This window comes from Aythya marila, assembly GCF_965140915.1.
Source record: "Aythya marila genome assembly, chromosome: 3".
Taxonomy (NCBI): domain Eukaryota; kingdom Metazoa; phylum Chordata; class Aves; order Anseriformes; family Anatidae; genus Aythya; species Aythya marila.
Window position 1 is genome coordinate 86148044 of NC_139044.1, and position 19277 is coordinate 86167320.

General features: G+C 36.6%; 1 protein-coding gene across 5 annotated transcripts in view; it reads right to left on the reverse strand.

Annotated features, from left to right (window-relative positions):
* Positions 1 to 729: 729 nt before the first annotated feature.
* The window catches only part of SENP6 (SUMO specific peptidase 6), an 81625-nt gene continuing 63077 nt past the window's right edge, over positions 730 to 19277 (reverse strand). For all 5 annotated transcript variants that reach the window (XM_082756666.1, XM_082756668.1, XM_082756667.1 and 2 more), the window contains 7 exons: positions 18934 to 19026; positions 13217 to 13650; positions 10125 to 10228; positions 7922 to 8010; positions 5664 to 5732; positions 5434 to 5584; positions 730 to 3315 (listed from right to left, as the gene is read on the reverse strand). In XM_082756666.1, coding sequence (XP_082612792.1) covers positions 3106 to 3315; positions 5434 to 5584; positions 5664 to 5732; positions 7922 to 8010; positions 10125 to 10228; positions 13217 to 13650; positions 18934 to 19026 — 1150 coding nt within the window. In that variant the 3' untranslated portion in view covers positions 730 to 3105. The remainder of the gene's footprint in view (positions 3316 to 5433; positions 5585 to 5663; positions 5733 to 7921; positions 8011 to 10124; positions 10229 to 13216; positions 13651 to 18933; positions 19027 to 19277) is intronic.

The following is a 19277-nucleotide window of genomic DNA, read 5'->3' on the forward strand; positions in this document are numbered from 1 at the left end:
TTCATAAATTAAAAATAAATATCAACTGCATGGTTTTCTAATCATGGTAAAGTTGTGTTTTTGTTTTTGTTTTTTTTTTTCAACTTTTTGCTGAATATTTTGGAAAATAGATTCCTCCAAGACAAGAGCGCAATGCAACCTCAAAAACCAACTGAACAGTTCCTCTGCTCGAGTCTGTTCATTAAAGGGTGTGCTTCAGCAAGAAAAAAAAAGGAATGTCACAAGGGACTACTTAGATGTCTCTTCTACTTTTGCAGCTATCCTGCAAATGTGCACCAGAAGTACATGCATTTTTTATACTATGTAATCTAAAACTTTTAAAAGGACTCTGAACTGTTATTCTAGCCAACCTGAAAAACAATACAAAGAGATCCATTTAATTAGGCAGCCATCTGATACCTTACGCTGCAGAACACAGTCATGCTACTCAAAGTATTTGCAATCTTAAATCTTATAAAGGAATAAGCAACTTACAGTTTCTTCAGAGAGCATGTATCTTCATATAATTATTAAATATAAATATCTAGCCTCCACCCCACTAACTTCCATTGATTTATTACATTTTATTCAGAAAAGCCACCAGTAAAATTCGTTGTTCAGTTGCAAAGCTGTACTGTAGCTGACCACTACGGTGAGAACGAATAATTAGTAAGTACATGTAGTAGTGAACTTTTATAACCAAAGTAGTAACATTTTAAAATAACTCATTCTTAATCCTGTGTTTTTCTATTAACATCAAATTTTATTAAAAAAATAAGTTTCCTATATTTAACATGTATATTAGCTTGCTGTATATGACTGAAGATCTCAAGACCTTTAACATTAAATGATAATAAATCAAACACTTTCTTCACAGCTTTGAAAAAGGGAAGGGAAGAAGAAGGGGAGGACAGGATAGAGGAAGGAAAAGGAGAAAGCACCAGGCCATTCCTAGCAAGAGAACCAAATAGTTCTACATCATCAAATTATGAACCTGCATCACAAGCGTTAGAAAAAGGAAAACAATTATATTGATCAAATTTGGATATACTCCATATAATTAGAACATATCATTGGGAAAAATAACTAACTGAGAAGAAACACATTCTATTTGCAATGGTTTCTGTATTTCCAAGAACTTATTTTCCTTTCCTCTCTACAAGCCATCACTGATTTACTTGCATTTGTAAAAACTACTATTCCAATATGTTAGTTGCACTGAAACCAGATACAAGACGCTGCAGGAAAACAATCTGAAGCTACTTTATCACTTATTTTCTGCAACAATGGCAAGAATACTGGACTAATGCCATGGAGGAAACAACTCCTAAGCGCGTGCCTTACATATTTAATTTGTAAACCAGAAGATTGCCCCCACATACTTCAACAAAAAACCTCTCTAGGCATCGGCCCATCTGCAAGAGACGTACGGTGCTTACATACTCTCCATGAGGCACAGGGTCTGCACAAGAAAGAGATGAGGGAATGAACAAATCCCCTAAATCCCGTGGGTTACCTGTGCAGGTTAGCAGCCCATGGCTGTGTTGCTCTTTGTGCAATCACTCTGTTTTGGTCAGTGACCCTACTTTTAAACAGAGTCTCACAGCAATAGCTTTTCTGGCAGCAACGCCCTTAACAGCCATGTTTTCAGGGTTTAGTGAGAATGCAAACTCACAGAGAGCCTGAAGTACTGGGTCTTCAAGTATGCTTGATCTTCTGTATAAAAACTGATCTTGGGGGACACAAAGTTCAGCTAAGGAAGTCTCTGCTGCTTCTTCTCGAGAAGGGAATGACAAATTACAGTCCCAGTAGAAAAAAACAGGCAAGAAAATACCGTCTGCAAGGAGGGACAGAAAATCCCCTTGGTCCCCTGAGAGACTTCCTCCCAGGGAGAGACAGCTTCTGGATCCCTTCAAAGATATCCATACTAGCAGTGGACTGGATATATATATCCTTGCAAAAAACATTTCTTATTTTCCTCATTTGAATACCAAAGCCTTTCTAACAAGGATGCTTGCACTGTAAGCAACAATGGCATTTTAAACTATTTTAAAAATCAAAATATATTGGAAATACCCAAACAAATCCCAGCATTAGTCTGATGCTACCTAAAGCCAAGAACAAACAAGCAAGCAATGAACACTGATATTTTGTTGGTTTTTTTCTTTTTTTTTTTGCATGGATATTACAAAAAATAGTAATCATACACTTTTTTTAAATGTTCATTACTTAGATAAAGCACATATGAATGTAACATTCAGAATTGTAACATAGAAAATGTAATGTGGGCAATCTGCTATTCCAAGTACACTTACCAAAATACAATTTTATAATGAAGAAAGTCTCAAAATACACCTGTACAACAATTGGGATCCACAAAATATGATTTAATAGTATCACTCAAGATCACTTCATTGAAACCACTTTTATAATACTGCTTGAATAGTAATCTCTGGTCAAAGAGCATTCTCCTCCTTTCTCTAGCCCGTCCCACTAAAGCAAGTGTGGAATTTTAATTGCAATGCATATCTTTTAAAACCCCAAATCTGAAGCAGTCCTATTAACTATTACACTGCCTACACTTAGATACTGTGAGGATGGGAATCACCCTCTCTGAGGCCATGGTACACTGAGACACTTACCCATATTATTGTTTGTAGCGCAAGCAGAATAATCTTGTAAAGGGCAACTAAATAGGGTCAAAATATGAATTAAGTATCTTACTACCAAATCATTCCCTATGTGTTACTTAAGCCTGTAACATTACAGCTTTACTGAAAAAGAAAAAGTTAACCATTTTATCCTATAAATATTTTCTTTATTTGCTTTATGTTTAGAAGTTGCTATTTAAGTTCTATTAACAGAAATACATAACAAAAGCTCCCTACCAAGTGGAAAAAAAGTAATTACAAATGCTGAAAAAGTTGGCCTCATTAACATATGTACAGACTTGCTTACTTAATACACATCTTTGTGGGAATTAAATCTTTTTATGACACACATTTATACAGGCATTGAACATTTCCAAGTAACTTTGAGCAGAGAATACGCCAAATCTTTAGTCTGGGCAGACAAAATGTATATTTCAGTTTTGATTGTGGAGCTAACATGCAACAGATACAACATTCAGTCTGAGCCACTGTTGATAAGTTGTTCTGTTTTTTCCTGCAAAGATCTTTCTGCTGAAGTTGCGTCTTTTTGTCCCTTCTTGTCTTTGCTCTGCTGTTCCTGCAGCTTCAGGATTATTTTTCGTATTTCTTCTCTTTTGGTTTTCATTCTTGGACGTGGAAACCAGTCTGTTAAGTTCATTGGTAGCTCAAAACTCAGAATGGGATTCTGAAAAGAAAGTTGATTTGGACAGTAGGGAGTTATAACGTAAAAGACTGGGGAGAATTGTAGTGGAAAACGTGCATTCTTCCCTGGCTCATCCCTCAGCGTGAAACAAAATTTCTACTGTTTATATCTTTTGTACATGTAGAATTAATGTCAAATTGATCAAGCTTTGCTATGAATATCACACATCCACACCACAGTTCTGGTGGAGCGTCCAAATAATCTACTCAGACTACTGTATTGTGTAGGCAAACTATTTGAATTAATTTGTGTGATAGACATCGTACTAATTAAGAGGTAAAAGATAAATAGATACAAGATACAGGGTTTTTTGTTTTCTTTTCTTTTGGAAAAAAAGGGTGGCTAGAATCAAGACCAGATTCCTAATGAGCTCTAGTCCGGTTCTTCTAAATACCTGTGGGACCACAACAAATCAGGAAATTGAGCTTTACATTCCACTCTTAAAAGCGGGGCCTGTGAAGAGCACCTGGCTGCCTGCCGGCCCTTTCTGTGTGCTTACCTCCCGTTTTCCTGCCAGAGGTCACTTACCCGGAGAACTAGCAGGAGAGCTGCGGTGAGGCACAACCACTGCGCCCCGACCCACCAGCACAGCTTGCGGCACGGCGCTTTCTCTCAGCGAGCCCCTCCTGCCTGCCCATCACCACAGGGACAGCCAGGGGCGGCCATGGCGGCAGCCCGGCCACGGCCCCAGGCGCCCTCCGGTGGCCGAGCCGATGGGGCCCAGCAGGCACCCGCCGTGCTGTTACGCCAGATACCTCGTCAAGCGAGCCTTGGTTTTAAAAAGACCTACACGTCATGGCTTTAATGCTTATTATTAAAAGAAGACGCTTGAAATAAACCCATAAAGCAGAAGATGTGACTGTATAGCCCCTACCCATCCAACTAACCAACTCTCCAGGTCAGCTGGTACAGCTGCCAGGACAACTGAGACTTGGTAGCATCTTTCAGACACATTAGCAGCTGCAATGGATTAGCTCAATAGCTGTGAGATATTTTAGTACTGTGCCGCTAGCCCAAGTTTTACTTTCCCACTAGCGTCACCTCTGAGAATACCCTGTGATTTTCTACCAGACACATCTACGTCCCACTCCTGCTCCCTGGCAGGCAAAGCTGTGGGGCTGGCCAAGACGAGGGGATCCAGCCTGCCATAATTCTGCAGGCACTTGGCAAGAACCAAGGGGTAAGGTCCTTAGAACGTGGCTGGTTCCACAGTCCCCCACGTACAGAACAAAAAGCTCTCTAGGATGGTTCTAAGCTCTGAAAAGCAAAAGCTAATTAATTAATAAAAAGTGTTTTAAGGCACGTTGAATGTTTGGCCTTCATTTTGCATGAATACACTCTTCTAAAGCCTTGCTGCTATCACATAAGGAATGAACGAGGTGAGGGTTGAGCAATGGAGAAGGAATCACCAGCTTTCTCGGGAGATGGGTAGTCACAGGACAGCTCATCAACAGTGCTCTAAAGCACTCTAGACTGTAAACAGAGTCTACACCCCATCTCAATTTACCATTTCTCCTCCCAACCCAGACCTGAGGGTGTTCCATCCTCCCCTTCTGAAAGGAGCTTTAACTTGAAGGCCAAGACAGTTAAAGGAAATAAAAATTCAACTATTTTCTTCAATGGAATTAAGATTTGGCTTCTAGCTATAATGATTTTACTTACATGTTATAATGAAAGCTTAAGAAGCCTAAATTAGCTGTGTTGTATTAATGAATTTATTCACAGTCACATTTCTTAGGGGAAAAAGAACAAGCTTTTATAGTACCACGTCTCTGGTTTAGATTTTGAACTCAAATTTGAACTCTTACTGGGTAATTTTAAAGGCCATGCACTGTAACAACACAAAGCTTTTCTCAGTAATTTCTCAGAAAATTCCATGGCTTCTGGTATCTGGTACACATGTGTACCAGATATTAAAATATTGGCCATTAGTTTATTTTCCAGGAAGTATTCATTATTATCTATGAGAACATATAAATTTGTTTCTAATGCATCATCTAATAAATAGCTGTAAAAGCTAAAAGAGCCTTTTATAATTGCAGCACATACTTGATCGCTGCAGGAGACAAAACAAATAGTTACACAAGTAGGTATACATACCTCAAAAAAGCTCTCCACATACTGTAGTATGTACACTCCACAATCACTGAAGTTGTTCTGTTGTGGCACTTTTGGGTTGGAACCTTTCATGACTTCTTTGGAAAAGCTTCTTTTATTGCCCTTCCTGACTTCCCATTCTACTTCTAAATATCTATGATAAAAGACCATGAAAATTAAAACTTTGTTTTTTACTTGCAGAATTTTGCAAAAATTACAGTTATGAAACTTACTCCCTTAGTGTTTTCACAACATTTGACCGTGAAGGGCCTCTCAGGGAGTCCATAAGCAAAATGCAGGGCCTGTAAGAGAACACACTTTTAAAGTACAGAGTCTTTTACAACAGCTTAGAAAATACATTACAAAGCTAGCGATTTGTGGGATGACCTTGAACAAAAGTAGATCAGTACTATAACATTTTTACCAGTGCTGCTATAATCCCCTAACTGGGATAGCTAAATACAAAGTTATCTTTAAATTTAACCACACACTCAGTACAGAGAACTCCAGTACTATAGTTTCTAAGTGCATTCTCTCAGACTGAAACCATTTGTTACAGGCAAAATCTAGTTACCCTAAAAGCCCCCCAGGTGTCTAGTGCTACTTTAGATGCACAAGGTATCTGGGACACCTGCAAGAGACTGGAAAGTAAGGCACAGAACCCACAAACGTCCTCCTGGAGAAACATCTGGAGGACAGATAGGGCAGTCCACAGCACCTAAAAATACACTAGATTTTGTATGTTCAAGAAGTGGTCCCAACTGCTGAATCTGAAATCTATCATTCAATCTAGAGGCTACAGTCTTAGCAGAAACTATAAATGTAACAATTATATATAATTATATCAGCTGCCTTATAGGCAACAGCTGGATTTATCCACTGGAGCCAACTCATTCCAGGGTTCAGAATCTCAGCATTGTTAAGATATAAGGTGTACCTTAAGGGACAAATAAGATACAGACTACTTATCACAAAGCTCTACCTTTTTTCCCCTAATAATAATACACACATGCATTCACACAAGATGTTCTTTGTAACTGGAAACTAGCAAATTCAGACTAATTATATGCATGAATTTATAAATAGGTTTGGTTTGTATGTGTAAATTAACGTACATGTATGCAACTTTTGAGGTACAAGCATATTATTACTTGAACAATGATTGCTTTAATTTATACTTGTTTTTATTTTTGATTGAAAGAGAGATATTATTTAAATAAGCAATATTCTCAAAACACACAATCCAGTACTTTTTTTTTTTATTATTTGTTTTGGAAGGGAGGAGTAGAATTGAATTTCCTTTCTCATACAGAAATAATTTTAATACTTCATTGTTATCATAGTTTCAAGTGCCCTTAATGATTTTTGATACCTGTGTCAAAGATTTTATGAAGTTTCATATTCAGATTAAAATAACGACTAGAGAGAAGTATTACAAACAGATAATCTATCATCAGCATGAGAAAAATTTAAGCTATAATTACAAGTCCATAGCACTACCAAATATTTCTAAATCTCACAGTACAGATGGATTTTTACACCTTCATGACAATGCATCAAGGATACTACCTACATATTTCATATAATGTATAAATACGTAATTTTATTATCCCGCACTGTAAGAAAAACCACTTATGAAAACCATTACCTTTCTAGTAAGCATTACATTCAGAAAAAATGTGAGAATGGATAAACAAAATGTGGTAAAATATAAAGAAAACTCTGAACACAACAATATTAATGACAATATTTCTGGACTTGGAATAACACTTCTGGTCACATCAAAATGCAGGCAACTGCTGTCAGTGTTCATTAATGAATCAATTGTGTTTCCAAAATCCAAAAACATCTTAAAGATATTTCAAATGAAAAACAGGTTATGAAAAAAGTAGATGAAAGACCCTGTAATTGAACTCAATGCTGTGAAGCATTCTCATTAGAGAAAAGAAGATTAACCAAGAAACAGGGAGAGACAATAAAAACAACAACTCAAATACATTTAAATCAGGCATGGAAGCAGTTAAAAACGATCCCATTTTCCTGTAATAATTTGACTGACCACAAAGGTTTCATTTAGTATTAACTTAACTACATATTTAATTTGAAGAAATTATTCTGCCTTTTAATATAAAAGGATACATTTAAACGTGCTTCTGCAACCTTCTTTCTGTAGGAATCTAAGCACAAGATATGAACATACAGCCTTATTTGAAGAAATAATCTTCTGTCACTTGAAGAAGTACATAGGCTTAACAGAAACCAACAAGGTATTATTTTACCAGTAGTTTCATTTGCTATATTTTCTGATTACTGAAGATGATGGTACTACAGAATATAGAAGGCTCCCTCAAACACAAATACACAGGCTAAACTGTTTGAAGAAAATGTATGAGCATTTCCCACAATTACTGTCTTAAAATTTCATACACTCCCATGAAATTTTCATTTCCCAAACTGTATTAATATCAATTTCAACTGTTTCACTACTTACTGTTTGCAGATAGTAGGCTTCAGGTGCCACTGTCCCATTTCTGAATTACAGTTATCATCTAAAAGGCCACCATCATCACTACTGTCTTCCTACAAAAGCAATATGTTTACAGGTGTTTAGAAGTTCACATTTTTAAACAGATGCAAGAGGAATTATTGCTATACTTTCTGTTTTTATTCAAGACCAACAACATCAAGTTTAATAAAGAAGTGTTAACTTTTTTTTCATTTACAACCATTCACTGCTTGTATTAACAACTTTTAGTCTCACACTGTTTCTCAAATCCACGCTGGAAAGACATGGAGTGAATGGTGCTGTTATATTTAATGACCACTGAAACTAGAAAAAAAAAAAAAAAAACAAACACACAAATGAAACAAAAAAACATGATTTTTTTTTTTTTTTTTTTTTTTTTTTTTTAAGTGTTTCTGGCCTAAAAGAGGTGCATCTCCCTGCAGGTTAAAATCCAAATTGTATTGTCTCTTCCTACTGATTACTAGAAACTTATTCAGCATAGGAAACGAGACAGTATCTGCAAAATCTGCAATAAACTCAGGAGGAAAGCTTGATCCTTAGTCCAGAATCCACCAACTTGGTTCTTTGAGCAAGGGAAATCTAAAGGCAAATTGACATGATTTTACATATTGCAAAAACTGATACACCACAAACCTGGGAATATTCTTTAACCTTTTGATTTCAGTAATGATTGCTATGAAGGATATGGAAGATTCATCAATGAGAACACTACGTTCTTGTACCTAAAAGGAAACCAGTGATCCATGATTTCTCACCCGGCTATGGAGTTAGCTATTACTACCCCAGACCACTGCATTACAGGGAAAGATATGCTTTCCAAAAAGAGGAACCAAGAAATCAGCATGATTTGAGCACTTGTGTACAAATCATACAGGATCCTGTACACAGGATCCTATGACTAAAATCCTCCTGTTACACCATTAAGATTTTATCATGTCTTCTACACGATACCTAATACACCTGCTTCTGCTGCAGCCTCAACATCATTTTTGGCAGACATGAAAGTACACTCAGCCTGTCATGGTCTACCATTTCTATACTTGCTTTGTGTGTTCTAGAAGATATCAGTAACAGCTTCCTCCTGAGCCAAGTTCTAAGCTACACTGCAAGCGAGGAACTTGGCATCTTTTCCTCCCCTCAAAGAACACAGGTGACCATGAGCTTTCTTCACTGCTTTCTGCTACCAAGTACAGAAAGGCACTTCATTAGGATAGAATCAAAGACTATTTATTTGGACAAGTGACATGACAGCAGGTGGATTGAGTCTGAAAGCACAGATAGGTTTCAACAAAAAGTGACTGTTTTTACGTTGTGCACATAGACACACACACACCCTATTTGGAAGACATCACAAATAGCTGCAGATTTTGCAAAATAACTGCTTTGTCTGGACTCAAAGGTGAAGAACAGATAAATTCTGGACTGTACATTTGAAAGCCTTTGATTCTTTGTTTCAGACAACTTAGACTTATATACCCAGAACAATGAACACAGGAAGACCAATTAAGAAGAGCAACTGTTTAACTTCTAACTTGCTCACACTGAACTTCCACTGCAGAAGCAACAGGGCTATGAGATCACGCTCTTATACTCAGAAGTGACTCAATGAAGGACAACGAATGATCACAGACTTCCCACATCTCTGCAATCTAAAACTCTTGAACTTGAAGAACACCACTTGATTATAAACCCACATTGTTTAAATGTGACTAGGAAAAACAATGACTAAATGCAACAGAAGAGTTAACACCTACTTATAAATCCATCTGTTTACACCAAAAAAATGTAGCTTAAATCAGAGTAACTTGCTCTCGGGTCTACTAGGTAAATATGGGGGTTGGGGAGATTAGAGAGCGTTGCTGACTTTCAGAGTTTACAATAAAATCATTGGATAATATTGTCATAATGCACAGGACTCACACAACATGAAATGCAGGATCAGAACAGCAGTTTCTTGTTGAACAGTTTAATGAACATATGTTCTATCCTCTCCTGTTTGCTAGTTTCTAAATTTTGTAAGGTAAACAGTGCTTTGGATTTGACATTTGTAAAATTAATTAGCTTTAGATAATGCACATTTACAATGTATATAAAAGCTTTTAAACTACCCATTGAAAATGAAACACAACAGTCTGCCTTTCCCAGATAAAATTGCTAAATACTTTACCTGGTTATCTTGGTCTTCCGAAAAATCTATTAATTCATCTTCATTCAGTTTACTGCCATCAGCTGAATCTTCACTGTAGTTTAGCCTGATTTTGTGCAATCCATCTGCATCAATCACAGACAGTAATATATTTAAACACCAAATGCTACGTATCATTGAAGACCAAACTAATTTTAAGTACCTGAGATTTTCTAAGAGTTCCTCACAGTAACTTCTCTACAGCTGACAAACAGCATTTTATTCATGTACATAATAAACCCAAAGGGAAAAGTTTATTCTAAATAATACAGCAAAGATTATTCCTTATTTTGTGAAATGCTTAAAAAGTTGTAATAACCTAGACTAAAATATACCATGAAATTACCACTGGAGTTCCATAAGGCCTTTACAACAATAAGTGGCCCTGCCACCAAAAGAAGTCTCATTCTGTCCCTAGGTAGTTCTTCTTGCCTTTGACACAAAATATATCCACACACAGTGGACCAGACTGAGAAAGTCAGCCAAAAGCTTAGTATTTTTAATTTGAATCAGTTCCTTGATCAGATTTGCTGTGCAGTTTTATGACGACTTCTGCTGGTAAAACAGAACATGCTGCTAGGGAGGGCAAAATGCAGGATCAGCTCTTCTGGGAGCAACAGATTAGAAATGTTTGTGAAACTTCACTGTTTGCTACATAAAAAGGATGTATCTGAAAATTCACTCCCCACATATTTACATATGCCTTTACATATTTACTCACGTGGGAAACTATCAGAAAATATAAAGAACAATTAATGTTATTGCTAAACCTGTGAAGGATGCAGACACAAACAGCTACAGGCTCATTAGTCCTCCTATACTACCATGCAAGCCTTCAGAACAGCTTTTGAAGAGAAAAGTAATTAACTATGTGAAAATAAATGATAAACATATAACTTGTGCTAGCAGAACTTGGTAACTTCCTAAGAAAACTTTCCTTAGGAAAAGGCTGTATAGTATATCTAAACAAACACAAAAATGGAAGTGTTGGTTCTGGTGCCAGCGAAGGACCTATTAGTTACCAAAGCAACCCAGGATTTTTCTGTAAGAACAGTAAATAGGGCAAAGAACTAGCTAACAAAGTCAAAGAAGATCTGCATTTGAAGTTGAACTAACAGTCTGGAATGAGGTTACCAGGGGATTTCCATAGGGACAAACTTGGGAATTAATCTTACTTGGTGTCTTTGAAAAGACCTCAGCAAAGAAAGTAGGCCACACTCGCGTGGCTTACTGCTGACAGTCCTAAAAAATAAGAATTGGTATCAAGAATAATCACAGATCATACAAGAAGAACTGTATGACCTATGAATAAAAGTGGGGGATTAGTTAAATAATAAAAAATATGTATTTTGGATGATCTCTTCAAAGTTATTTTGCATCAACTTCTACTAATATATGAGTCCAACACCACAAATTAGTTTGAGATCAAGACATCTGTGTTTAAGCTCCCATGTATAGTAGGCACCTAGGGTCTCACAACACACAGTGGAGACCTTAATTAGAGCAGAGAGCAACTCAACTGAACAACTCACTTACAGTTCACTGACTGTACTATGAAAGGGGCAGCTGCTGCCTTTTGAGGTATCTTCAGATAGCTAGCACATAGCTTTGGCAGTCAAGAGTTAAGATCCATACCCTTCTAGAGTAACAGCTGAAGACTGGGCAGAATACTGAAGGCCCGCATCCCCATCTTCCATCTGATATAAATGGCAGTTCAGGTTTGTAGTGCATCTAAATTTCATTGCTGTACTGTCAATTTTGAATTGAATCTCTCTCTTAAACCTGGACTGGGACCATTACAAACATCTGCACTGATCACAGGCTGCATCATCTGCCATAGCTGAGCAATGAAGTCTGAGCATTTCAGATTTTGACAGAAGGACCATCGGCCAGCCACCAATACAGTGCAGCCATTTAAAAGAAAGAAATGCTATCCTAGCAAAAATGTATTTCATAAAGAATGTCCTCACTAATTACAGACAAAAAACAATAGTGGCATCCAAGACAGGTGAGACCATATATAGCAGCAATATCAGACTGCGATAATCGTGTACAGAATGAAAAAAAAAAATCAATCCAAACAACAACTCCCCACCTATCTCCCTGTAAGAACAAAACAGAGCTGCTAGTAGTGACAATGTTACCACAAAAGAAGAATAAACTAGCCAGGAATAAATTTGGACTAGAAAGTGGGAAATGGTTTACACCCAAAGATACTGCATGTAATGGCCTGCAGTATACAGATTAGACCATTTGATTAATAGTCTTTTCAGACCTTGTACCATAAACGACACAATTATTTACTATGTGTAAATTAAGTCAGTAGGAATGTTATCAGTGCCTGACACAGAAGTTTTCTCACGACCAGCTGTTTTGTACTCGATGCCTCAAAGGAAAAACTGTGAGCAGAGAAAACAATCTTTTCCCAATTCCTTCATTTGTCTTCAAAATTATGTCAGCTCCTTTGTTCACTTTTGTACAAATGCTATTCCAGATGACTAAAACTACTGGTATCAGCCTCCACAAAAGTGATGCATGGAGGAAGCCTCTCTAAATGTAACATGGAAATCACATGACTGATTTTTTTTTTTGGTTGTTTTCTTCTCAGTCTTTTTACATGCCTTCCAACAGAACATTCAAGAACTTGTTGAAGTGAAACTTCAAACTCTAGAAGACAGTGGAATTAAACTTTCTCATGATCTTAATTCAGCTGCCCCATGCATATACATTTTGAGGGTTCACGGTCAAAGGATCAGCAACTACTATTCTTTCCCTAAAAATTCCAGTCTCATCTGATGCAAATTAAGTGACATTTAGAAAATGATTGTGTGTGAGAAAGCATAATGCGACTGACAAATTTGTCGGATTTGGGTAAACTGTTTTCTCTCCAGTCTCATGTGATGAGAGATGAACGCAAAAACTTCTTACACAATGGCTGTAAATTACTTACATTGCCAGCCTTCAAATGTGAGCCACAAACTACTCAACTTTCAACGTTTACACAACTGCAAATGTAGTAACAGATGTGAAGCTTCCAAATTTACATTAAAATGTGTGTTTTTACAATTACATACCCATAGATTGGCTAGCAGTTGTGAATTCACCCTGTATACCGTTTTCATCTGGAGTCCTATGGTCAAGTTTATGGCATGCTGATTCCACAGTGTTAGGTTCTTCCACATCACTGTCTATTTGACTTAATTTTTTGAAACCACTTTTTCCCCTACAAGGACTTCTTCTACAACACGAAGACTCACTGTCCTCTGTTTCAGTGTTTGGGTCAATTAAAGCTGTATTATACTTTTTGGTCAATGTCTTCTTTGCTGTGGACATGGAAGGCGAGTTTTGGGTATCGAACTCATTTGGCAAAGGAGATGGTGTGTTGCTTTCTCCATCTGAAGAGGAAGATTTTGTCTGTGTTGCAGCACTTTCATGATAGTGAGGATTTGGTTCATATTTGGGTTTTTCTAGACCAGGAAAACAGATGACAGCCAAAAACCAGTGGGCCCTGCAAAGGAAAAAATTTATTAATAACCAGCAATTACATTAATATTCAGTGTTAAACTTGAAGTTGGTAAAAGCAAGCAAAAACTCTGTGCACATACGTGCACACAAAACTGAAACCTGTTCCCCATAATCAACAGACTGCAATAGCTGTTCACTTTCCTGTGCAGGTCTTACTTGAACATTAAGTTTTCTTTAAAGGGAGGATCATTCTATGCCAGCAGTCACCAACAAATGTATTAATATGATGCAGTTAGTTGAGAATAGGTGCTGTCTAAATATTATTTCAATTTGTTCACAGTTTATACATCCTTTTCCTTCTTTGAATTAAAGCTTAATTCATTTTAAATGTTTTCTTTATCACAGCATTATTTAGAGATTGTAGAGTTCATGTTTTATGACTGTATAAAGTTTTCTAGAAATTCACCACTGACACTAAAAGTAGTTAGGTCAATGGTACAACTGAGTTGCCCAAATCCTTCCACCTGTAAGATCTTCTAGTTTTATATGACACTTCCCATTTTAAAAACAATCCTGCTACCAGTGAAGAAAAAGGGGGAGAAAAGAATGCGTGTAATGCTATCAACCACAACCCTGTTATCTTACTCATCCTTCACAGATCTGTAAGGAAGAAAACTGCCATTCTAACCCTTTCAGGATCAAAATCAGTCATATCCCCCAACCCAAATGAAGATAGGAAGTTTTGCCCCAGCTTCCTCCACATCTTCTTGCCAGTTCAGACTTGACTTGCCACTCAATCAGAAATTGAACAGCAGGTAATTCAGGTATTGTGGCATTGCAAGTAAATATATACTGACCCTATTTAGAAAATTTCTGAAGGTCCTCTAATTTCCTACAGCACATAACAAAACAGAACCAAGCTATGTATTAGATAAAGCCACATTTCAATATGCTTTAGAAAAATGAAAAAGCAGTAGCTAAAATGCACATCTGATCTATTAAAAAATTAGATGATTATGAGTCTAAATTCCATCAAAAGTCAATGGTAATTCAAGTAAACAGCTTTTGAAAGCAACACATGAAGTATTGAGGCATTTTGTCTTGAATGATTCACCACACCTAGTAAATGAATTTTTTAAGTATTGCCAAACCTTAGAATTTGGGCATATCCTATTATAAGATATGCTTTATGTACCAGATATGTAAATAGAGTAGCAAATTAACCTGGATTTGAAAAGAAAGTAACTTGCAACTTTTAAAGGAACAAGCTATTTCCACTAGAGACTTGAACAAAAATATACTCTCCAAAATACTGATGGTCAATTCAGCCATTCTGTTCTTAAATTAGTTCTCCCCTAGAGTCATCCTGGCCACCTCCACTTACTGCAGTTCTTTGAACTTCTCAGGTGAACCCACATTCCTTAAACTAATGGTTGTGGGAGAGTCTACAAGACTTTCTAGAAGTAGATTTCTAGAAAGTTCTAGTAGATTTCTACTTTCTAGAAGTAGATTCTAGAAGTTAAGCAACTCCAAAAAAAGCATTTCTAGCATGCTGCTTTAAAACAAATGCCAGAATAAACAGCTATGTCTGTCCTAAGAGAAAGAAAACATTGTTCTAAGCAGCACAAGAGAAATGCTATCGAGAGGAACCATTAGAAGCATTCCTATGATGTGAGAGAAGCTCTCAAGTTTTCTCAAATCCTAGAATAACTTGTCTCATGGACTACTTAATTCAAGACACAAAAGAAAAAGAATCTGAGATGGGTTCTCAACCACTGATTTACCAGAGACTCAGGTTTGAGACAGTTTATGAATGGTAATGGATGCAGACCTTTCACTGGAAGCAAAGAAACTCTTCCATACCTTTGATGAGATTTTTCACCCAGAAAAAGTTCTGTTTGCAAGGACTAGTTACCAGCATTAAAACAGGTGACAAAATCCTGAAAAAATACCTGCAGTCCTTCAATGTGTTGAGTCACAAACACTAGGAAACACTAGACAACTACCCTAGCCAAAGCATACTCACAATCAAGGCTGCATGTGAGTTACATAGTCACAATCTATCAAGATAAGGAATAAACTGATGGAAGAATTATTAAACCATATTAGGTTGTACATACAGATGGCCTGGCAAAGGCATGTTGAAAAAATTTTGAAAACGTGGTTGTCCAAAAATACACGGAATGGCACATGATTTGTGTCTGCACACCACTGGCTCTCCATCTTCATTTCTGATTCTCCATGCTCCTGGTGTATTTGTTAATGCCTAGAAGCTATGAGGCAATAACCGGATTACAAAAAAAAAAAAAAAAAAAATAGGCAGCTAACCACCCAGCAGCTGGAAGTTCTATTCTACTGAACATGCAGCATCTGAACGTGTCCATTTGTGTCAACACAAAGTGTGATAGTCCTGATTTTGCAAGCGAGGAAGAGAAGCATGGGGAAATTGTGTAACACAAAAGAAGTCACACAAGGAAGCTTCTGAAAAACCTGCAGCTTAGCGAAGACATCAGGTCCCAGCCCACAGCCTTCATCTTAAGACATGCAAATCTGAAAGACTGCAGACTAAGAATGCAACTAATATACAAATCAACAACACAAGTGTATTAAAAATGTTCTTTTGCAACATTTTTGTGGTTTTACACAAAAGCAAGGTTTCTCAGTCCTATTAACAGATAAAGTCCAGGAGCAATGTATTTTATTACACATTATATACACAGCAACAGAATGCTACATGAGACTGTAACTTACACAAACAGAGTCTGTAACATTTGCTAACCAGATCAGAAATCCTTCATATTTTGCCAATTAAACTACAGAAACCTAGAAGCAGCAAAAACCAACACTGCTATTTATTGCCTCTTTTGTTACCGGTATGTTTAGTTCTAAAAACAAAATGTTCTGTATCAGAGAAGCTATGATACACCTGAAGTGGCATTTAAGTAAATAAAGATAAAGCAGGATTTACAAGTCAATTCAACATAAATAGCTATGTATCAAAGTAAGTAAGATGTTTGCAATGAAGTAACCAGTTTTAATGAAATCTTGAAATATTTTTTGACCTGAAAACTAAGCTGACTCCAGCTCTCTACTCCTGAGCAGCACTGAAGCACAAGAAGATATGGAAAAGAGCAGTCAAATATACAGTAACCTAGTAAAATATTGCTGTTCTTCTGTGTCACGGTAATATATGAAAGGAGACAAAACTTATCAAGTGAAGAGCTCTGCTATTCGGATAGATGCTTAAAAGCCTTCATACTTGCTGCTTTTTTGTTTTCCGTCCCAAACAGCTCCCTGACTATTTCTCTGTCCTGCAATACCAATTAACAATCATTCATAAAGAAAGTATTTCACTGCTGAATCATTGTTTCTTTCCTAAATCAGCTCCCTCCCCAGGAAAAGTTTGGCATCTTTTTCCTCAAAACTGAGTGCAGGGTTTTGGGGGATGGGAAAGTGACATGTTTGAGAGGAGATAAAATAGCAATGTGCATCCAAGAAAATAGTAGCTGCTAATAAGAATAAATTAAAATTGAAAAGGTAATATGGAAGATTTAAGTTTTTGTTACCAGAAGGCAGGTCAAAAACAAAAACACAAGAAAAACACCACTTTCTCATATACTGGTTTGTTTTTTTTTATGCTCTGCAACGTTCTTACAGTACTTTTGTATTAGCACTTCAGTTTGGATCAGGAAACTGCTTTTGAAATGAATGTCCTTATTGTCACCACTTAACCAAGTTTCAGTTGACAGTGCAAGACAGTTCCAAAATGTGTGAACAGGATTATTTCCAGATGCAACTAACCTTTAAGATGTACTCCAAGAGTACACCTGTGATGCTGAAATCAAGAGTCCACAAGACCAACCTACTCCAAAGTAAAATCCTTAAAACACAAATCCTCAAAAACAGCGTGTACTTCATGCCTCCAGTACAAGCTGAAAGGTCACCTGTATGAGCTGCACTACTACTGAGGTAGACATAGCTTTAGTTCCTTAACAGTAAATGAACAAGACAGTGAAAACTCCTATGTGCTAAGTTACTATCAACATAACTGATTCTCATAAAACCACAGAACTATTACTTTTCATTATCAGATGACTCCTGCAAAATCCCACTCTGGAATTCTCAGCATGAGCTGTGTCATTTCTCCAACACATAGCCAATTATTAGGAAGCACGGCCCAATGTGGATCTGTGACTGACACAAGAGGAAGATGGGAAGGATAATATATAATAAGCTCTAAGGCAACTGAAATTTACATGACAGACCCTTCAAATTTCTGGTACTTAAAGCTTCAGAAGGAGAGATGGTGAGGATTAAATTTGCAGTAGATAGGAGGAATGTCACATCTCTAGTCATTTTCATCATGTAAGGATTGTCTCTCTTCCTATCGCTGTATAGAAGTCATAGCTTCTCAAAACCCAATCTTAGTGTTTGTGAACAGCTTTTTAAGAGATTTACTTGTGATTTTATAACAAAGAAAGATCCTTGGCGAGTTGCATCAAAAATGCCTCTTTACAGCTCACCTCAAAATTCAGAAATTTTTCCTCCGAATGCACAATAGCATGGTATCTAGGTAAGTTTCATTGAAAAGCTTTTAATTAAAAATATTTTTGAATTTGCATAAGATCAGTTTGTTTTGCCTATGGAAACATCAGTTCCAATTCTATGTGTCCTTTTTAAAATGGATTTTTATTAAATATCTTTAAAATGCAGGAATTCAACTTTCCTAAATATTTTGGCTTCAAGACTGCTTGGATTCATTTCATGAAATGAAGAGGTGTGTTTGTGACTACTTGCCCTGATGTCAAGGAAAGCAAGCATCATTAACAATCCTTAACAATTATTAGAATGCAAACAGTTTGCTTCCTTACTCAAGGAAAACATCAGAACAAAGGTATATAAAGGAAAAGAATAAAAAACCCTAATACAGGGCTCTAGAAATTTTAAATTATATTTCTGTCCAATAGGTTTATTTTACCTAGAGGATGATGTTAACAATACCAAAGAGATCTAATTAGAGGAAGTAAAGACTGAAAACGAATTCAAAAGTTATTGACAACAGCTTAGAAGAATGAATGCCAAAGAAATAGAGAAAAACCTGGAAACAGTATTCAGAGAAGTTAATTTTTGCTTAGTCTTTGTATTGCCAAATATTTCTTATATTACTGCAGTGTGTCACATTAAGATTTTGGTTTTATCACTGTAAAGAGATATTTATTCTCTCCATTATGAATTTCAAGTCACACTACAACATAACTTTCTATTTTAGAACTACAAAGCTTAAGCTTTTAGCACATACATCCAGTAATATGGTATGGTTACTTACGCTTCATTAAGAGGAACAAAAATGAAATCTTTCTCAAAAATGTCAACGTGACGTGTCCATGTTTTTACTCGCCCATGTCGTTTTTGTTGTATTCTGCAAGAAGAAAGCCAAATGTGATTTGTAGGGTGATTTATTTTCATTGAAAGACTGCCTTTCCATGTATTTTCACATTAACAGTTTCTTAGGATTTTTAAGACATATTCTATATTTGATATAGGTGTGGATGTTCCCTAGAGTTCTGCTGGCATCATACTGTCAGTAAGGATTTTATCTCTGTAACACATATGTTCTTGTAATCTTCCTTGTATTCAGCTCTTGATAATATGGACTTATCAACGGACTTA